The sequence below is a fragment of the Trichechus manatus genome, unplaced genomic scaffold, assembly GCF_000243295.1.
Source record: "Trichechus manatus latirostris isolate Lorelei unplaced genomic scaffold, TriManLat1.0 scaffold00016, whole genome shotgun sequence".
Classification (NCBI taxonomy): Eukaryota; Metazoa; Chordata; class Mammalia; order Sirenia; family Trichechidae; genus Trichechus; species Trichechus manatus.
The window spans coordinates 4,270,432-4,292,553 of NW_004443952.1; the positions used below are offsets into that span (position 1 = coordinate 4,270,432).

Genomic DNA, 22,122 nt, shown 5'->3' on the forward strand with positions numbered 1-22,122 from the left:
GGACACTCTTTTAGCTCAGTGGTGTAGTCACTCCTGAAGTTCACCATTCAGCCGGGATTGGACAGTCTCATGAAACAAAACAGGACTAATGGGGCACAGCGGTCCAGGGACAAGGACTAGAAGGCAGGAGAGGACAGGAAAGCTGGTGATAGGGAACCCAAGGTTGAGAAGGGGCAGTGTTGACATGTCGTGGGGTTGTTAACCATTGTCATAAGGCAATATGTGTACTAACTTTTTAATGAGAAACTATTTGTTCGGCAAACCTTTATCTAAGGAAAAAAAAAGAAGAATTATCTGTGTGAGACCAAATGGACAACAACAACTCAAAAAGTTTGAGGGGAAGCCTAGGGGACAGTGAGTTGAAGATAATGCTGATGGAATAATTTGGAAAAAGATAGAATAGCAGCGCAACTGGAAGAATGTAATAGATGTCACTGAATTGTACATGTAGAAACTTTTGAAATGGTGTAACTTTGGCTACGTATCACCAAAAATGACCCTCCAAGGTCGAGAATGGAGAGTGCTGACATGTCATGGGATTGTTAACCAATGTCATAAAACAATATATGTACTGACTGCTTAATGAGAAATTATTTGTTCTGTAAACCTTCATCTGAAGTATAATAAAAAATTTTTCTTTTTTTAAAAAAAGGATAGCTCATTTGATGCTGTGGCCACCTCATTAAAAAAAATATATGTGAGGAAAACAAACACCAGATTTACTAGTCTGGCAGAGACTGGAGAAACCCCAAGAGTATGGCCCCCAGCCACCCTTTTAGCTCAGTAATGAAGTCACTCCTGAGATTCACCCTTCAACCAAAGATTAGACGGGCCCATAAAACAATAGTAGACTAAAGGGGCACACCAGCCCAGGGGCAAGAATAAGAAGGTAGGAAGGGACAGGAAAGCTGGTAATGGGGAACCCAAGGTCGAGAAGGGAGAGTGTTGACATGTCGTGAGGTTGGCAACCAATGTCACAAAACAATATGTGTACTAATTGTTTAATGAGAAACTAGTTTGTTGTGTAAACCTTTATCTAAAGTAGAATAAAAAAAAAGAAAAAAAATATATGTGAAGACTTGTGAACTTTCTGCAAACTTCTTTAGTTTATAAGGGGCAAGGCCGGGACTCAGACTAAAAATTTTCTAATTTCTTTCTTTGTGGTTTCCGGCTGCCAGAATTTTTTTTTTTAAACTACCATTTATCAAGAATAGACTGTGTTCTAGACACTATGTTGAGTCTCTTTTGTTCATTTTCTCATTTAATTCTCACAATAGCCTCGTTCAGTGAAGACTGCTAGTCTCAATTTTCAGATGAGAAAGCCGAGGCTCAGAAAAATTGAGTAACTTACCTAAGGCTCCACAGCTGGTCAGTGACAGAGCAGGTACTCAAACCCAGGGCTGTGGACTCGGAGCCTGCTCCATTAACCACCATGCTGTTTGGTTGGTTATCTGATCATTCTATCACAATGTAGCTGTGGGTACACTAGGAGCCTTATTGGTGCAAATGCTTAAGCACTCAGCTGCTAACTGAAAGGTTAGTGGTTCTGAACCCACCCAGAGGCTCTGCGGGAGAAAGACCTGCCAATCTGCTTCGGTAAAGATTACAGCCAAGAAAACAGTATGGATTGGTTCTACTCTGTCACATGGAGTGGCTGTGAGTCAGAATGGACTCTGTGGCACCCAATAACAGCAACATTTCATTGGATGGGTCACCACCCCACCCCTTGGAACCTGGCTGTATATAATTAGAATTGCAAGGAAGTCCTTTTAATTCCCACTTCTTCTATGTTTTGGCACTTGGAAGCCGTGAGAAACTCTTTGCTCCTTACTATGCTTCCTTCTGGCACAGAGCTTATCGAACTATGCATTACAGTAATTATCTGCTTGCTTATCTATTTCCCCAAACTGACTGTGAGTTCTTTAAGGGCATATCTCTGTGTTTCTAATGCATAGCAGAGGTTTGGAACAGGGTCAAAGCCTAACAATAATAGTAGAAACAACTATGCCAATAACTACCACATTTGAATGTTTTCTCTGTGCTAACAGCTGTGTAACTTATTTCACATACATCATATTATTTAACCCTCACTGTAGGCCTTTTTGTGAATGATGGTATTTCCATTTTAGATATGATATGGAAACTGAACATCACAGATAGAACTCTCCGAGGTCACACCACTGGTGAGTGGCAGAGTAAGAATTCAAACTTGGTTCTAATTCCAGAGATACCTTTCACCTGGCGAATGAGTAGATCAATGAATGAGCGCATGCCTCCCCCCAGGTCACTCAGGTTCATTTGTTTATCTTCATGACTCAAAGAATAGGGAGTAAACCAATCCTGTTATAGATGTTTTCTGCCACCAACTCCATTCATCCATCCTTCAGGATTTGAGACAGAGCTCGAGAGGTCACCTGAGGATATGGAGTGGGACACTGATTTCTGCTAACTGGCTCACGTGAATGATCCTAGCCCTCTCTCACACACAAATGGAGAAGTACCGGACAGATATAAGTGTATTTCAGTCATTCCCTCAAGGAGGCATTTGTAATGGATCCATTCATTCATTCATACTTTCAACAAGCAATTGAGGATCTACTGTGGGCCATGTGTCATTCAAATTCATTCAGAAATAAATACAACACTGTCTTTCCCTCTACTGTCTCTCAGTATAGAAACACAATAAATACATAATGAGGCATGCTCAGTGTTGGAGAAGGGCAAGGTCTTGGGAAAATAGAGAAGATTAAGGTTGCCCTCCAGGGCCGCTCAGGGTGGTGGGAGGGTAAGCAAACTGTAATGAAGCTTGCTGTGTATTCTGGGAGAGGAGCGCGCAGATCACGGTAGGCCTGACAGATGGCTACATAACACAGCCAGAGAAAGCAGGTTTCAGGAAGGTGTGTTAGGAGATCATGACCCAAAAATGAGGCTTGAAGGACCAGACAAAGAAGTACACGAAGGGCATTTCAGGCAGAGGGATTAAAGGAGAAAAAGCACAGAGGTGTGAGATTGTGTGATGGATTCAGGGCAGTTAACTGGTTTAGTATATGCATATCCAAATGTAACACCAGGCAGGGTGTCATAAGAGTATATGTATTTTGTCTGTGTAAAATACTTCAACATTCACTTTTGTCTTTCTAATCTCCTGGAATATTAGGGTAGGAATGAGTGTTAGAAACCATCAGAACTCACCTATTCACCCCCAAAGAAGGGAAGGGACATGATCAAGGTCACACAGCTTGGAACTTGCAGTGAGAGAGCAGGGGTAATCGTGCTGGTGTTGGAGAACTGTACGGAGAATATCTCATACCATAGTTTAGGGGAAATGGTGATTTCACCATTATTTGGTATCTAATTTTTCAGGAAACAAGGCCCTGCATCAGTAAGAATGCTAATATTTCCTGAGATCTACTGCTTACCTGCCATTATGCAAAATGTGTTATACAGTGCAATCTCATTTAATCCTCACAAAATCCTTGTAGTTAGATGTTAATAACCCAATTCACAGACGAGGAAACTCAAGTGACTTACCCAAAGACACACAACTAAAAGGTAATACAGCCATAGCTCAAACCCAGATCTGTCTGACTCCTGGCCAAGTGCTGGTGTCCTAGTATTCATTAGCTTTCCCCTTAATACATTTCTGTAGTGTTCTCAATGATCTCTCAGGCATTAGTCCCAGTCTGATCTAATCTAAAAATGAGTAAGGAAGGTTGAGCTGGGGCAGCGGGCGGGGGAGAGGTGGTGGTGAGGGGACGAATAAGTGCCAAAGAACCACGGCATTTTTACCTTATTCTCTTGACATTATCTTAGGGGAAAAAATAGTTTCTCTAATAGATACATGCTAGGTAGATGGCTTCTCTTTAAAAGAAAAAAAAAAGGTTTCATTTTCTATAATGGGACCTCCTTAAATAGGTCACCATATATCTATCTAGAGGCAAAGAGATAAATATAACTAACTATAGACATATAAAGATAGGTGTGACTATAGTTATACAGATGTGAATATGTATGTATTATGTTTGTGCATGTATATATGTGTACACAAATACATAAAACATATATGTACATATATGCATATCAGAATCTGTTGTTGTGCGTGTATTTTCTTCTAATTGTTCACACACATGTAAACATATCTCTTCATTTGATTATGTTCTGGGATAACCTCTGGCATAATTTCTTGGGAGCTTACTCAGAGGAAAATGAATACATAGGTATATTCCTCTGTAAACAAGTGACAGAATGTAGACCTCAGTGTCCTTGTCGGCACCTTCTTCTTTCTGCCTATTCCCTGCCAATCAGACACCAAGTCTGCCCAACCTGTCATCTGCATCTTATATCTACCACTTTGCTGAATACCCACTTCAACTGCCCTCATACCAGCTCTCATTATCTCTCTCCTAGACTTAGGTTTTTCAATCTCTGTATGATTGACATTTAGGACCATATAATTTTTTGCTGCATGCGGCTGTCCTGTGCATTGTAGGATATTTGCATCTTCCCTGTTTTCTACCTATTAGATGCCAGTAATACGTTCCACCCAGTTGTGACATTGAAAAATGTCTCTAGACATTGCCAAATGTCTCCTGGGGGAGAAATTGCCCCCAGTTCAGAGCCATTCTTTTAGACTATTGTTAACATCTTACTCAATGTTCCTGCTCTCTCCACCACATTCAGTGTGATCTTTACAAGATACACAGCTGATTTTGCCACTCTACTGTTTTTAAATAAAACTTTCTGGATCCTCAATGCTTAAAAAAGGGACATTCCCTTTACAATCTGGTTGTGACCTGTGTTATAATCTTTTTCTCCAATTGCTCTCTCAACTCCGGTGGACATTCCCGGTCCCTGAGTGGACTTGCAGTCTACTGGAAATTTCCCTAATGGGGAGTTCTTATCGCATGTATTTGCCCCATTGTTGTGTGGTGTAAGAAAGTTTCTTCTCTGGGTCTCCATTTTTTCATCTATGCAATGGGTATAATTATCCAGTAGGACAGCTAAATAATGAGCATCAATAATTCTAATACAAGGTAGAAAATGCTATTGCTGCTTACGTGAAGGTGAGATGGTCTTCTGTGGGAGCTGACAGGATAAATAGATTCCTTTGGGCGAGCATGGAGAGAGTTGATCCCAGAAGAGTTTACAAAGGTTGTTGCGTTGGAGTGGTGAACTCTGGGTGGTATTTGGGTGTACAGATGTCAGTGTGGGAAATAAGAATGAGGGCAGCATTCCAGGCAGAGGAACAGACTTGGCCAAAATTATAGGATATACTATGGGAGCAGTGAGTTCCAATGTGATTGGATACTTAGCCCCATGCCTGCTATATAGTAGGTTCTCAGTAGCGTTGTTTGCACGGATGGATGAAGCAGAAGTTTTGAGAAGGATATTAGATTAGGTATTTGTCTTAGTTATTGTCTTAGTTATGTAGTGCTGCTATAACAGAAATACCACAAGTGGATGGATTTAACGAACAGAAATGTATTCTGTCACAGTCTAGGAGACTAGAAGTACGAATTCAGGGTGCCAGCTCCTGGAGAAGCCTTTCTCTCTCTATTGGCTTTGGGGGAAGGTCTCGGCATCAGTCTTCCTCTGGTCTAGGAGCTACTCAGTGCAGGTACTCCGGGTCCAAAGAATGCAGTCCACTCCTGGCACTTCTTTCTTGGTGGTATGAGGTCCCCCTCCTCTCTGCTCCATTCTCTCCTTTATATCTCAAAAGAGATTGACTCAAGATACAGCCTAGTCCTATAGATTGAGTCCTGCCTCATTAATATAACTGCCTCTAACCCTGCCTCATAACATCATAGAGGTTAGGATTTACAACATATAGGATAATCACAGGAGATCACAAAATGGTGGGCAACCACACAGTACTGGGAATCATGGCCTAGCAAAGTAGACACACACATTTTTGGAAGACACAATTCAATCTATAACAGTAATCAACAAAGTTGGGTGCCTTAGTGACAAAATCCTAAACTGTCAGACTGCAAGACTCTCTAGCTTGGTCAAGGGGGAGGGGACCTGTTTGCAGTTGTGCCTTACTTAATGGCATGAAAGATGAATTGAGAATAGTCGAGGAGGGGAGTAATGTCTGGGAGATCATTCACCGTGTATTAAAATTATCACCAGAAAACCATTGACACCTGGGGCAGTAAAGCAGCAGCAGGATAGAGAGGGAGGCAAGTTTGAAGTTTGTAGGTCCAACTGTCAGCATTTGCAGGATTTCTTAGCAGCTTTGGATGGAGGGTATGTGCTGCATATTCTGCCTCCAATCCCATTTTAGGGTGTTCTGTAACCTTGGTCAAGTCACTTCCACTGGCTGAGCCCCAGTTTCCTTTTCTGTAACTCTGAGTTTGGGCTATTTTCTAATGATCCTTCCAGCTTAAACATAGACTGAGGCAAGAAAGGAGACTTCTCAGAGGACTTGGAGCCCCAGTCCCTTTCCCTATTAGCTCTGTCACTGGGCGGATGACCAAGAGAATACCCAGTGGGCATCACCAATCCCCAGCCATCATGGGGCTGGCTGGCAGGGACCAGAAACAAGTGGCAAGAAGAGAAGGACATTACTTGGGAAAATATGCATGTTCACAGCTCTGAGGATTAAAGGCCCGTGTTCTTATCACTGCTGAACAGAGTATTATAAATCCAGTCTTAGAATACCAAATCCCCTCGCGGCTTGGCCATTGTGAGGGAATATTAAAAAGGCCAGAGACAGAAATAATCAGTTTCCGAATGACACATTGTCAAATAAAGCATTTCTCACATTATTCCTTTCTTTCCTTTCTCTGGATCCTTCTCCCATGCCTGGATATTTTAACATGAAAAATAGATTAAAATGAAGCCACGCTGAATGGCATTCTGAGTTTGACTTTTCAGAAGGCTCACTTGGTGGGGTGCTTTGGTTGTTTTTTTTTTTTTTTTTTTAAATCTCTATATATTTGTGCATTTTTGATGTTGTGTAGGTAAGCAAACCAGTTGAAGAAACTAACATCAGGATAAAGGCAGAGCAGCAAAGAGGGATCATAAAAGGTTTGATCAGGTGCCCTGTGGAGGCTGGGGTCAGAGCTAATACAAAGACTATTGGATTTGCATTTCTCTGGTAAGTTTGTTCAAGATTTTAGGCTTCTGGATATTTATTAAGTACTGTTTCTGGGCCAGGAGTCCCTGGGTGGCACCAACAGTTAAGCGTTCAGCAATTGACAAAAAGCCTGGTGGTTTGAATCCACCCAGAGGTGCCTTGGAAAAAAGGCCTGGCAATCTTCTCCTGAAAGGTCACAGCCATGAAAACCCAATGACGCACAGTTCTACTCTGAAGCACCTGAGTTGGAATTGACTCTATGGCAACTGTTTTGTCGTTGTTGCTTTTTTTTTTTTTGTCTCAGGGCCAAACACTGCATCCTAGGCTGAGCAAAAGGCAGGGAATGAGAGAGCCACAGCCCATGCCCTCAGGGAGCTGAGAACCTTGAGTGAGAGGGTGGTCACCCAGTCAATGAGATGATAGCAGTGCAGCCAAACAACTGGTAACCATGGGAAGCTGTGAGAGGAGAGGATGGCCCCACCCCAACTTGAAGAGGCAAAGATGCTCCCTGAGGACATGATCTGCAAGCTGAGATGGCTGTGTCAGTTGAGGTCAGCAGGTGAAGCCGAGTGTATGTGTTTCGCAGGCCAGAAATTACTACAATTACTGTAGACTGGGTGCCCCAGTAGCACAGAGGTTTAGAGCTCGGCTGCTAACCAGAAGGTCAGCAGTTCAAATCCACCAGCTGCTCCTTGGAAACCCTATGGGGCAGTTCTACTCTGCTCCTATAAGGTCACTATGAGTAGAAATCGACTCGACAGCAATGGGTTTGGTTGTTTTGGTTTTTGGGGTGGCAAAAAACAATAAAAATGTATTTTCTTATAGTTCAGGAGGCCAGATGTCTGAAATCAAGGTGTCTTGGTTTCTCCTGGAAACTCTGAGAGAGAATCTGTTCCAGAGCTCTCTCCTAGTTTCTGGTGTGCCTGGATACTTGGCTTGTAGATGCATTGTTCCAATCTCTGCCTCCATCTTCATATGATCTTCTTCTCCCTATATATCCTCTTCTCTTCTTATAAGAACACACACACATACACACACAAACATTGCTGTCAAGTCAATTCCAACTCATGGTGATCCTGTGTGTTACAGAATAGAACTGTTCCATAAGATTTTCTGGGCTCAAGCATAACAACGATTGTGGGCATGGCCCAGGACTGGGCAGTGTTTCGTTCTATTGTACATAGGATAGGGTCAGTATGAGTTGGAACTGACTAGATGGCACCTAACAACAACGTAAGATTTTCTTGGCTGTAATCTTTATTGAATCACATCACTAGGCCTTTCTTCTGTGGCACTGAGTGGGATGGAACCACCAACTTTTAGGTTAGTAAACAAAAAAAAAAAAAACATTGCTGTCTAGTCAATTGCGACTTACAGTGACCCTATAGGACAGAGTAGAACTGCCCCATAGGAGCGGCTGGTTAGCAACCAAGCCCTTAACTGTTGCATCACCAGGGCTCCTTTAGGTTAGTAGTCAAGTGCAAACTGTTTGTGCCACCCAGAGACCTTATAAGAACACCAGTCATTTGATGTAGAGCCCATCCTAATCCAGTATGACCTCGTCTTAACTAATCACATCCGCAAAGACCTTATTTCCAAATAAGATCACATTCTGAGGTTCCAGGTTGACAGGAGTTTTGGGGGGACATTATTTAACCAGTTACAGGGAGTGAAAGAGTGTTCTAGGGAGCAGTAGATGTGGAGAGGGAGCACTGTACTGGGGGAATGCTAATCGCTCAGTGTGGCTTTATGATAAAGTATGAGGTGGGCCTTGTGAGGAGCTGAGGCAGAAAAACGAAGTGGGGATCCAGTCATGAGGGCCAGGCTAGAGAGTCTGGACATCATTCGGAAAGCCTTGGGGAGCCAGGAAAGGGTTTTCAGCAAGGGGAGTGAAAGGATTTGGTTTGGGTTAGAGGGATAAGTGAAAGGCATGAGGCTGGTGTTTCTTGACTTTTTGGTGCCAGATCGTTTCTTCCAAACCTTTTATTTTGTTTAATCCTCAACACAGCCCTCCATATTGAAAATTATCAGCACCATTTTAAAGGTGAGCCTACTGTGGCCCAGTGGGCTAAAGTATCATATCAGCTTGTCAGCAGCGATTCACACACTGGCCTCTGTGCACCCAGATACTTGGTTTCCCCATGACATCATACTGCCTGTAACATCTCCCACCCTCATCCTTTTCTGACTCCACTGAGTAACTTGAGACACACTGTCAGTGGCAGAACAAAATGAGCAGGCCGATCTGCTCTGGAGAGGCCGTCGGTAAGGAAGGTTTCAGAAAGTTCCAGAATGTGGGGGCACACATTCCATCTCTCATCTCTTGCCTACTTCCTGCCTCACAGTTTAGTGAAATCCTCAGACTCGTAAGGCAAAGGTAAACTAATCACCCTCAAACCTGTACTGGCTGCAACCTTGCAGAAGCAAAACCCTAACAGAGGGGCATTTTAATTTCGGGAACTCGCAGTCATTTCTCCAGCCTTGTTTGTCTTGGGCTGCCCTCGAGTGAACACAGCCCAAATCGGATTTGGCACTGGGTTGTCCCTCAGGTCAGCAGGACTTCAGCTTGCCACCCCTCAAGCCTTGGCCTCTTCTTAACTCACTTTCTGTAAATTCAGAGCCTTCTCCCCTGCGTCTTTTCCTGCCTCCATGGCTTCCCTCTTGCCCTGAAGCTTTTTCTCCGATGCCAGGCCCTATGCTTGCTCCTGGTGTGTGTACTCAGTGGCCAGATGCATGGGCTCTGCTCACCTCCTGATGGTTCCTGCTTTTCCGTTTGCTTGCCCTTGGTGAAGGAAGCTGATAAAGAAGTGGGAGTATAACCCTGTGGGCATGGACCGGTCCAGCAGCCTAGGCCAACCCAGGTGAATTCAGAATAGTTTCTTTCTGATTCTGAGTTACTCCTCTGCTTTCCTATTAGGACCAAAAACAAACCAAACCACTTGCCATCAAGTTGATTCCAACTCATGGTGACCCCATGTGTGCAGAGTAGAACTGCTGCATAGAGTTTTCAAGCCTGTGACCTTTCAGAAGCAGATCGCCAGGCTTTTCTTCCAAGGTGTTTCTGGGTGGGTTCAAACCACCAACCATTTGGTTTCTAGTTGAGTGCTTAACTGATTGCGCCACCCATGGATTCTTCTAATAGCAGAGAGGTGGGCAAATGGTTCTCTCGAGCTCCTCTGCTTGTGTACAGCACCCTTTGGTTTGTGAGGGATCTCACATCTGTTTCCAGATTTGATTTGCACAACAATTCCGTGAGTTCCATGGATGAGAGATTTCCGGTATCATGGGTGTACCATGTGCCAGGCACTGAGCTATGCACTCCAAATTCATTAGCTCATTTCTAACCCCCCTCTATAAGGAAACTTTTGACTCAATTATATGGATGAGAAAATTGTGATTCAGAGGTTAATTCCATTGCCTAAAATCACCCAGATTATATGTGGCAGTATGAAATTTAAACCAAGTCTTTCTGACTCCCTAGCCTGCTGTGGAAGAAGTACAGCCAGAATGCTCCTTAGAAGCAAGGATGGCGAGACTACGTCTCACATACTTTGGACATGTTATCAAGAGTGATTAGTCCCTGGAGAAGGACATCATGCTTGGTAAAGTAGAGGTCAGCGAAAAAGAGGAAGACCCTTGACAAAATGAATTGACACAGTGGCTACAACAATGAGCTCAAGCATAGCAACAATTGGAAGGATGGCACAGAACTGGGCAGTGTTTCGTTCTGTTGTACATAGGATCGCTATGAGTTGGAACTGACTCGATGGCACCTAACAATAGCCTGTGTCCCTAACTGTGTGCTATAAGATTTCAAGTACTGCCAAGTTCAATTTACAGATGAATAAACTGACGGTCCAAAGAGGACCTGGCAGCCCAAGGTCACATAGTAAAGAACCCTGAACCTTTTTCCTGCATGCACTGAGTCTGTTCCTACTTCCCTGTACTCCACGACTTTTCCAGGGTCTGGGAAGGCGGGACTAGTCAAAGCGGTGCTTGTAACATGGCCTGGATGACCAGTGTGCCTTGGGCAATGCCCACTGAGAGCCCTCTAGGACCCCAGCTCAGGGACATCTGTTTCAGTAGGTTAGTGGCACGCTGAACCTCTGGGTGTTAGAGCTCTTCTTTTTCTAAGTTCTGACAATGACACTCCTGTCTGTAACCGAGCTGAGGTTGGGGCAGGCTGAGAGTGAGAAGAGGGAGCCTCTGAACTGAGCTCGTGACAAATGGCAATCAGTGGATCACTGAGCTAAAGGGACCTTCAGACTAGTCCCCGCCAAAGCAGGAGGGGTCTCTCTGCCACCTCGTTTCTGGAAGTACTCTTAGGCTGTGCCTCAGTTTCCTCACTTACCATGGGACAATGATGCCTAACATGCAAGTTGTAAAGGTAAATGATAGAGCATATATAAAGTGGTCCAGATTGAGAAGGATTTGGACAAGTTTTGCAGAATAGGCATTGAGGGGCGGAAGACCAAGTCATTCATTCGTTCATTCAACCATTTATTCATTCATTAAACATTAAATATGTGCACTTGCTGAATGCTGTTGACAATAATAATGCTGATAATTTTTGAGCAGTTATCAGGTGCCCCATACTGTAGTAAACACTCTACAAGCATGTTATTCGTTCCTCACAATGACCCAGTGTAGTGACGGTATAAATGTCACCCTTACTTAACCAATGGCAAAACCAAGATTGTGAAAGGGGAAGTGACCTAGACAAGATCACAGCCCCTGGACTAATTTAATTTTTAAATGATAATCCCCATACATAAGATTAAATAAAGCAGCATTAAGTAAAAGTGGCAAAGAGTGGGCCTGCCCCTTTTCTCTTTTCATTCTTTTTTCTTCTTACTCTTCCTCCCTCCCTTCCTCTGTCTCCTTCTTTTCTTACTTCTGATGCAAAAAACAAACAAAAAAAAAATTAATGCCATGTTACACGTGATTAGTAGACATAAAACAAGCACTAGCATATGTTTTGTGGAAGGAAAAATATGTATTTTTGTGTTTCTAGGGCTTCAGAGGTAAAAAAATAACAGGCATATTAGACATGTTTTTACAGATCATACAGAAACACACACACACACATACATAAATACACTTGCCTATGGCTTTGCTTGGTTTGTGTGTTTGTTTTTAAGTTCTGACATCCAGAAAATTCTTCTCGGGATCCCACAGTAGCTCACTGCCGAAGTCAAAGCAGAGTTCTGGCCTCTGCACCAGCGCTCTCAGCCGTGTCTGGCTACTGCTTAACCCCCACCAGCCCCTCATATGGAAGTGAGAGGTTCCAGCTTACTGATCAACCAGAACAAGGCCAGTATCAAAGCATTCAGGAAGATAGCTGAGTCACTTTAGTTATTAATGTTCTTCTTGGCCTAAACAGGTATCCTTAACAGCAGTCACCTTCTTTGCCCAAGTAATGTAGTCAGGGTTTACATCTGCCATGTTTGTTAGATGTTATACAGGTAGTTAAAGAAGTTGTTCTTGCCTTCAGTGAAATTATGTGAAGGAAAAGCGGTCAGCCAAACAGTTTAGGTAAACACTGATGACAGTAGAAAAAACTCAGGTTTTTGAGTAAATACGAAACAAACAACAAGGCTCAGATCTTGCTCTACCACGCACCCTCTGAGTTTCTGAGCCACTTGATTTCGCCAAGCCTTGGCCGTCCAGTTGATTCCAACTCAGTGACCCTATCGGACAGAGTAGAACTGCTGCATAGGGTTTTCAAGGAGCGGATGGTGGATTTGAACTGCTGACCTTTTGGTTAGCAGCTGTAGCTCTCAACCACTGTGCCACCAGGGCCACTCTCTTTCTATTAATGGGGTGATCCTTCCCTCTCCAGGGACTGCAAAACCAAGGGCTCAGCAAAATGGCCACCAGTCTCCCAAATAGGAATCACTACGTAAAGCAAAGAAAAGCAAGATAACTGACGGAGGCCAACCCTTATTCTTCAGAGAGATTTCTGAGCACCAAGTGAATGAGTGGGGCCAGGAGAATGCAACCTTCCATCTCAAGTCCCCGAAAGACACCATGGAGAATATAGACATGTTTTAGAAATAGCCTCTGCCCTCAAGAAACTCACAGGCCAGGATATTTCATGAATCACATAAGATATGTTCATAATTTAGCATATTTCAAATTAACTGCTGGTATGCAGACTCAATCAAGTATTTATGAGTTGGATTTATTAAAAAAATAAACTCCAGTTTATCTTAAACTACTGATTAAAGGAACCCTAGAAAGGTACATTTTTTTACTCATCCATTTATTTATATTACTTCAAAATATGTATGAAACACCTAGTTTGTCCCAGCCTGATGTTTGGAATCAGAAATTAAAAGACTAGAGTTTTTGATAATGAACAGAACATAATGTGTGCGACAATTAAACCAAAATCAGTTGCTGTCAAGTTAGTTCTAACTCATAGCAACCTCATGTGTGTCAGAGTAGAACTGTGATTTTCGTAGGATTTTCAGTGGCTGATTTTTTGGAAGTAGGCTCATCAGGGTTTTCTTTTGAGACACTTCTGGGTGGACTCAAACCTACAGCCTTTGTGTTAGCAGCCAAGTGTGTTAACTGTACTATCCAGGGACTCCTGTGCAGAAATTACATATAACAATGCTGTATGATTGCAGCAGGTTAGAAGAAAGTCTGCTATCTCTTGAGCCCTCAGAGAACTCATTCTAGAGATGAGGAAGTAAGGCTGAGAGAGTGTGAGCAAGTTGCCTGGGTTCATGAAGACGGTGGGAGGCAGAGTCAGGGTTCAGAGAGTCACCTGGGTGAAGCCAAAGCCCTGGCTCATCCCAGCGTTTAGTAGTCTGGATTGCTCTGTTACAACCATCATCTTATTTGCTCCTCGTGGCAACTTTGTGAAGAAGGAGGAGCAGGGAATCTTATTCCTCCTTATACATATGAACAGTAAGGCCCAGAGAAGTCAAGCAGTTAGCCCAAGGTCACACAGCTTGTTTGTGGAAAAGCCAGGTTTGGAAATTGTGATGTCTAACTTCAGAGCTGTGGTACGTGGTTCCTGAGGCTCTGAGCCAAACCCAGGATCTGGGCTGAGTGTGATGGACAGGTAAAGCCCCTCTGGCTCTCTATCTGCAAGAACAGCTTCCCACTTGCTTGTTCTGCTTTCCTCCTCCTCCAGGGTGGCCTCATCGCACTGCTGCTTCTCCTGCTTGTGTTCACCGTGGCCCTGTATGCCCAGCGGCGCTGGCAGAAGCGGCGCCACATCCCCCAGAAGAGCGCAAGCACCGAAGCCACTCACGAGATCCACTACATCCCCTCGGTGCTGCTTGGGCCCCAGGCCCGGGAGAGCTTCCGCTCCTCCCGGCTGCAGGCCCACAATTCAGTCATCGGTGTGCCCATCCGGGAGACCCCCATCCTCGATGACTATGACTATGAGGAGGATGAGGACCCGCCCCGGCGGGCCAACCATGTTTCCCATGAAGACGAATTTGGCAGCCAGGTGACCCACACCCTGGACAGCCTGGGCCGGCCAGGGGAAGAGAAAGTAGACTTTGAGAAGAAAGGTGAGTCCTCCTTCTTAGGGGCATTTTGGGGATTCAGGAAGAGGTGCAGGAGCCAGAGGGTTGGGGACACAGGCAGTGTCTTCTGGGCTAAGATATTTGGATTTATGGCCAACCTCTCTGTTGGATTATCAGAGTTTGTCTTCTCTGGTCCTTCAGTAGTAATGGGAAAAAAAAGTGTATCAGTGTTTCTAGAACTGGAGTTGTGAGGGACGTCAGAGGGTACCTAGTCCAACACCTCTACAGTGTGTTTTGATTGCCTCCCTTCACACTGATCTCACTACCTATGAGATAGTCTATTCCATTTCTAGACGCTACCATTATAAGGGTTTTCCTTATGCTGAGATAAAATCTGTTTCTCTGTACCTCCATGGCCACAAAGAAAGCAAATCTGATCTTCCTTCTCCAAGGTAGCTCTTAAGATATTTGACAACAACAAAAAAGATACCCTGTGACTTCTGGAAATTAACCTAAATAAATATTCCCAGGTTCTTCTGCTCTTCTCATGTGAAATGTATTTCAGACATTTTACCATCCTGGTCAGTATCCTCTAGATGGAGATTCTAATTTTTTTCCTGTCTAGAGCATAATATCTGAGCTGACACTCTTCTTCATCAAGGTGGGGGTGCTCCAGTGCAGAGAAAAATAGGACGTTCATCTCCTTCTTTCTAGCTGCTATGCTTCTGTTGATGCAGCTTTCAGTCACATTTGTTTTTTACAGCTATTGTTGGCTCATCTTGGACTTTTTGGTACTAAAAACTGTCATTCTTTGTCATATATGCTGTTGTTAAGACCCATCTCCTTTGCCTTTTTTTTGAGGTTAATTGTCTATTAGGACGAACAAAACATAATGTGTGCAACAATTTATGACCATATGAAGTGTCTACAGTTCCTGCTATATAAGTAGAATTTAGCTATTTTCCTTTAATAACGTGCTTTAAAGGTACAGTTCAATTTTTTTCTTTTTCTTCTCTTCCCCTCTTTATTATGTTCATCTTATTTTATAACATATTGTTACATATTTATAATAGCTGTTTAATGCACTTGTCTGCTACTTCTCTAATCTATGTCATTTTATGGGTCCGATTTTGTTGATTATTTCTCTCCTGTTTTTCAGTTACATTTTTCTGCTTCTTGACATACGTAGTATTTTTTTTATTTTTTACTAAACGTTGTAGATTATATGTTGGTAAGCATTTGGCTTTTTTGTCCCCTCTTTCTTTAAAAAGTTTTAGGCTTTGTACTGGCAGGCAGTTAAGTTATTTGCATATCAGTTTGATCCCTTTCAGTTTTTTTTCTTTTTTTTAAATGTGCTTTAGATGAAGGTTTCCAGAGCAAATAAGTTTCTCATTAAACAATTAATACACATATTGTTTTGTGACATTAGTTGCCAACCCCATGATGTGTCAACACTCTCCCTTCTCCACCTTGGGTTCCCCATTATCAACTTTCCTGTCCCCTCCTGCCTTCTTGTCCTTGCTCCTGGGCTGATGTGCTTGTTTAGTCTCCTTTTGCTTTATAGGCCTGTCTAATCTTCGGCTAAAGGGTGTATCTGAGGAGTGACTTCAGTACTGAGTTAAAAGAGTGTCCGGGGGCCATACTCTGGAGGTTTGTTCAGTCTCAGACCAGTAAGTCTGGTGATTTTTTGTGAGTTAGACCATTCTTTTTTTTCTATTCATTGACTTTGTAGCCTTGGTGCTAATGAGTGGTTGAAAGTTTGGCCTGGAGATTTCACTTCCAGCACTGTCCACTCCTTCTGTGAGCCTGGAGGAACTGTCATTGCTTGGGCCCAGCCCTGGAGCTCTGAACTCTACAGAGAGCTGCTCCTACTCTGAAGGCTGTCCCTGTCAGAGTATCTTTCTATGATGCTCATTGGGCAGACAGGAAGATCTGGGGCTTCTTGTAAATGAGAAATTTTTGTCAAGCTTAGAAGCTGCAGGGAGGGAGTAGACTGGTGCAGGCAGGAAGAACACATGTTTTGAAGTCATCTGGACGTGGGTTCAAATCCTGCCTCTACTACTTACAGGGTAAATGCACCAGATTCCCATTGTTGCTGTAACAAATTACCATAAATTTAGTGTTATTAAAGCAACCCAAATTTATTATCTTCCAGTGCTGGAGATCAGAAGTCTGAAATGAATCTTACTAGGCCAAAATCAAGGTATCAACAGGGCTGTGTTCCTCTGGAGGTTCTAGGGAAGAATCCATATCATTTTCTTTCCTAGCTTCTAGAGGCCACCCAGGTTCTGTATCTCATTGCTCCATGTCACTCTGACCTCTGCTTCTGTCATCACATCTCTCATTCTGACTTTCCCGCCTTCTTCTGATAAGGACTCATATGATTACAATGGCTCCGTCTAGATAATTCAGGATAATTTCCCCATCTCAAGCTCCTTAACCACATCTGCAGACTCCCTTTTGCCAAATAGGTAACATATGCACAGGTTCTGGAATTTGGACATGGGCATCTTTGGGGAACAACCATTCTGCATACAGCAGTGAGCATGGGCAAATGAGAATTCAACCCTCTGAGACTCCGTTTCCTCACTGAAGGGTTATTGGAAGGATTAAATATAAAAATAAAATGTGTGTGAAATACCTAACCCAGGGCCTGGTATATGATAACTCTTGAATGCCTAAGAGCTAGATCTGTAGACCTCAGGCCTTCAGTCTTCCTGGCCCTTGGAAGACCTTCCACAATCCAGCCACACTGTTTCTCTCCTGCTGCCCCCAAACCTCAGTCACCAGAGTTTACTCACTTCTCTGTAATGTCTTGTACATGTCCCTTGTCCTTGCTTTGACTCACAGCTCTTCACCCCTCCTACCAGGTCATGTACTGGGTCCAAAGGGCACACAAGGCTGACCCCTGACCAGTAGAAGGGAATGCATCGCCCACTGGAAAAGAAACTGCACACTTTCAGACCTCTTAGCCCCAGTTGGCTTAGAGATGGCTCTTTCTCTTACGCATTCTATCAAGCAGAACTCTATTCAAACTGTAATCAAGCCAGACCATAATACTCTGAAATCTCAACACTAGCACTAAGAAATAACAGAAATAGTCCAAAGAGAAGGAGTGTTGGATGCATGAGAACTCAGACAAAGTTCCTGCAAGGCAGCCTGGTAGAGTGGAGACAGGCAGACTTGGACATGAACCTTCTTCCTCAGTTCACTGGCCACTTAGCCTTGGGGAAATCTCTTAGCCACCTTGCACCTCCAGTTCTTGAACTCACCTGTCTTCACCAACGAAAATGTTTTTTTTTTTAAGTTCTTCTGAATAAAATTTAAAATAAAACAAAGCAAGCTTAGTCTAGACTCTCTTAGATCCAGTAAGGGCAGGAGAAGAGGAAACCTAGGCAAGAAGATAGTGGGTGCACCTGTCCTGACTCCAGGCAGGATATTGCTCGTCCTGATGGTGAATAGGTGGGTGCTAGGGGCTGGGCAGTTTCTATAGCCCTGTGGTCCCTGAAGGAGCCCTGGTGGTGCAGTGGTTAAAGCATTCTGCTGCTAACTAAAAAGTCAGCGATTCAAATCTACCAGCTGCTCCGCAGGAGAAAGATAAGGCAGTCTGGTTTTGTAAAGATTACAGCCTTGGAAACCTTATGGGACAGTTTTACTCTGTCCTATAGGATTGCTATAAGCCAGAATCAACTCGATGGCAGTGAGTTTGGTTTGATATGGTCCCTGAGGAGTTTCTGGGTGGTGCAATTGGTTAACACTCTCAGCTGCTAACACAGCATTTGGAGATTCAAGTTCACCCAGAGGCACCTCAGAAAAAAGGCCTAGTGATCTACTTCTGAAAAATCAGCCATTGAAAACCCTATGGAGCACAGTTCTGCTCTGACACACATGGAGTTGCCATGAGTCACAGTCTACTTGATGGCCACTTGTATGGTCCCTGAGAACCTGGGCCTGCCTTGCCTGAACAGAAGGCAGTCTTTGGCAGATTGCAGCAGAACTCAAGCAGTAGCTCAGAGCAAATGCAGGTGGCTCTGGGGGACAGAACCATGTGACTCTCTCTTTTAGGAGGCTACATGGGCAGAGCCATGAGTTTTGTCAAGAGTGGGCAGGTATTCAGAGGCTGGGTAGTCCGTATAAAAGCAATCCTATAGCCTTTTGAAATTATATTGCCAAGGGCTAATCCCACTGGCACACTTCATACTTATAATTTGCCTATAAATTCAAACTGTTTGCTCATACCCGAGCTTTATCAGCCTGGTTTTCAACTTAGACCTTCAAATAATATAGGGGGCAGTCTGGATACCAGAAGGAGAAAGTTTCTTTACAAAGTGACAGCTGCCTGAGGTTTTAGTTCCAGGGCTGCTGGGACAAAATACCACAAACTAGATGGCTTAGAAGAACAGAAAGTTATTTTCTCACAGTTCTGGAGACCAGAAGCCCAAATCAACGTGTCGGGTAAGCCATGTTCTCTCCAAATGTTCTAAAGGATGACCCTTTCTTTTCTATCCCAGCTTCTGGTAGCCGCAGGCATTCCTTGGCTTGCAGCCTCAGCAAAACTTCATGTTCCCATGGCTGTCTTCCCTCTGTCTATGTCTCTTCTCTTTTATAGGACACCACTCAGATTGGATTAGACTCAGCCTGCTTCAGTATGACCTCATGTTAACGGATAACATCTTCAAAGACCCTATTTATAAACAAAGTCACATTCAGAGGTTCCAGGGTTTAGGACTTCAACATAAATTTTGGAGGAGACAATTCATTCATAACAGCGTCCCAAGTCTCAAGAGTATTGTACTGAGCAGGGCTGACATTCAGCTGACACATATTGGTGTGGCCGGACCCTTTGTTAGCTATTCTGTGCCAGCTGGTAAGGAGCTCGCTGCCCTGAGCTCCCAGTGCCCTCCTGCTGCCTGGTAGTCCCAACCCCTCCCCAGGGTCCCTCCTGAACATCCTGCCATCCAGCAGTGGAGTGGCTTTCAGACACTGCTCCGGTACTGTGGCTGGTGTCCTTTCTAGATGGTTAGTACCTGTGCCATAGAGGTTGTCGGGTATTTTGAATATCACCCCTGATACCACCTCAGAGAGTCGTTGAGAATTTAATTCTGTCAATATGTGAAAGCTCAGCAGTGTACTTGGTACAGAACAGAAACTTGATCCATTTTAATTCCAACTCCCCTTATCCCTCCTTAAATTTATGTGTGGAAGCTTAAGGAAATTAAAATAACAAATTTATCATTTTAATGAGAGATGGGGTGAGGGATGGCTGAATGGATATTGGATTTAATTTACTTATCTTTTATTCATTATTATGGAATAAATCCATGCTCCTTGTAATAGAAGAAGGGAGGGAGGGAGGGAGGCAGGAAGGAAGGGAAAAGGGATAAGGAGACGGAGAAAAAAAGAAAAAAAAACTGAGGTGTACAAAGCAGTAACTAAAATGTCTACCCTTATCTCTCCATCCTGTTCCCACTGCAAGACCCAAAGCAAATCCTCGATAATAGTTTGATTTATATTCTAACATTTTCCAATATACACATAATACACACATATAAGCATGTGTTTATATGTATTTGTGCCCCAATGAAAGCAGCTAGGGTCATCTCACCCACATATAATATTCTTCAGAAGTTTGATAGTCTTACTAAACAATATATAAAAAGCACCTTTCCATGCATACCTATTTTATTCTTTTTGTAAGCTATATAGGATCTCATAGTGTGAGCATACCAAAAGTTACTTATCTACTCCCTCTTGTTGACCATAATTTCAATTTCTTGCACTTACAAACAATTCATCAAGAAAAAACATCCTGATACATATATGTATTCTTGCAAAGTGTGAGAATATTGCTGTAGCACAGATAGATACTAAAAGCAGAATCTCTGTGTCAGAGGTACACGCATTTGTAATTTTGTAACTACTGCCATATTTATTAATTTTAAAATGTGTTTATACTCTCCGGGGGGCTGCATACACTCTCTCACACAAATCCACACAAGCCACTACTTCATCACATTGACTGTTTGACTATTTTTATATTATCATGAACCCTTCTGGTCTTTATTCATATAGCTATAGATAGATAGCTTGCACTGAGGTGGCTCTGACTCATGGTGATCCTGTGTACAACAGAATGAAACACTGCCTGGTCCTGCATCATCCTCATGATCACTGGCATGTTCAAGTCCATTGTTGCCGCTATTTTGCCAGTCCGTCTCACCAAGGGTCTCCCTCGCCCTTACTGGCTTTCTACTTCACCAAACATGACATCTTCCTCCAACAATTGATCCCTCCTGATGATGTGTCCAAAGCAAGCAAGTCAGACAATGTACGGCTGTGCTCTGTAAGGTTTTCACTGGTGGTGCAGTGGTTAAGAACTTGGCTGCTAACCAAAAGTTTGGCAGTTCAAATCCACCAGCCGCTCCTTGGAAACCCTATGGGGCAGTTCTACTCTGTCCTGTAGGGCTGCTATAAGTTGGCATAGACTCGACGGCAGTGGGTTTGGTTTGTTTGGTTTTTTTTGAATTTTTAGAAGTAGATTGACAGCCCTTTCTTCTTAGTCTGTCTTAGTCTGGAAACTGCTGAAACCTGTCCACTGTGGGTGACCTCACTGGTATTTGAAATACCAGTGACATAGCTTCCAGCATCACAGCAACACGTATGCCACCACAGTGCGGCAAACTGACAGGTGGTGGTTTATTCATATAGTTCCCATCATTTTATATGTGCAATTTTGTCTTTTGATTTTTTTTTTTAAATTAACATTGGTCCAAATATTAATTTGACCAATTTCTTAGCCAAAAATCAGTCTTCATAGTTACTCTATATAATGATCCTTTCAGTGAAGTGATGCAGAATAAAGACTTTTTCTGCTCATCTACATCAGTTCAGGGCCCTAGGGTGGAGGGAGGGAAGAGACATGGCATCAGATACCAGCAGTGGTGCAAGAGATATATGCGGCAGGGTACCAGTCTCTCTGACATGGGGTCAGTAGGCTGAGCCTTACTGTTGCTCACGAATATAGACCGAGACGCCTCAGAGCAAGTAAGAACTTTGTTGAGAGGTGGGGAGGAGGGACTTTTACTAAGTGATTCCAAGGACCCAGCTGCTCTCCTCTATCTCATAGAGCCATTTGTAATCAACCCCAAAGGAAAGGTGGATGGAAAGGATGGCCAAGAAACTTATCATGCTGATGCTGAAACTGATGACATCTGACCTGTACTGAGTTATCACTATGATCCAGGCACTGTTCTGAGTGTTTTCCATGAAGTATGTCATTTAAACCCCACAATAACCCTGTGAGGTAGGTAGGTACTAGCTACTATCGTCCCCACACTACAGAGAAAGAAACTGAAACAGAGAGGTTAAGTAACTTGTCCAAGGTCACACAGCTAGAAAGTGGTAGAGCCAGATTACAATTCTAGCACCAGAGGTAGAGTGGTCAGGGGTAGAGCTAATGTCTTAGGCTGAGTTCTCTAGAGAAGCAAAACCGGTAAAGCATATATAAATACATATATATAGAGAGACATCTATACCAAGGAAATGGCTCACTCG

The 22,122-nt window shown here is 43.3% G+C and overlaps 1 protein-coding gene across 2 annotated transcripts in view; it reads left to right on the plus strand.

Annotated features, from left to right (window-relative positions):
* The window catches only part of ASTN2 (astrotactin 2), a 1,034,049-nt gene that overhangs the window by 223,342 nt on the left and 788,585 nt on the right, over positions 1-22,122 (plus strand). For both annotated transcript variants that reach the window (XM_004372122.1, XM_004372123.2), the window contains exon 3: positions 14,229-14,613. In XM_004372122.1, coding sequence (XP_004372179.1) covers positions 14,229-14,613 — 385 coding nt within the window. The remainder of the gene's footprint in view (positions 1-14,228; positions 14,614-22,122) is intronic.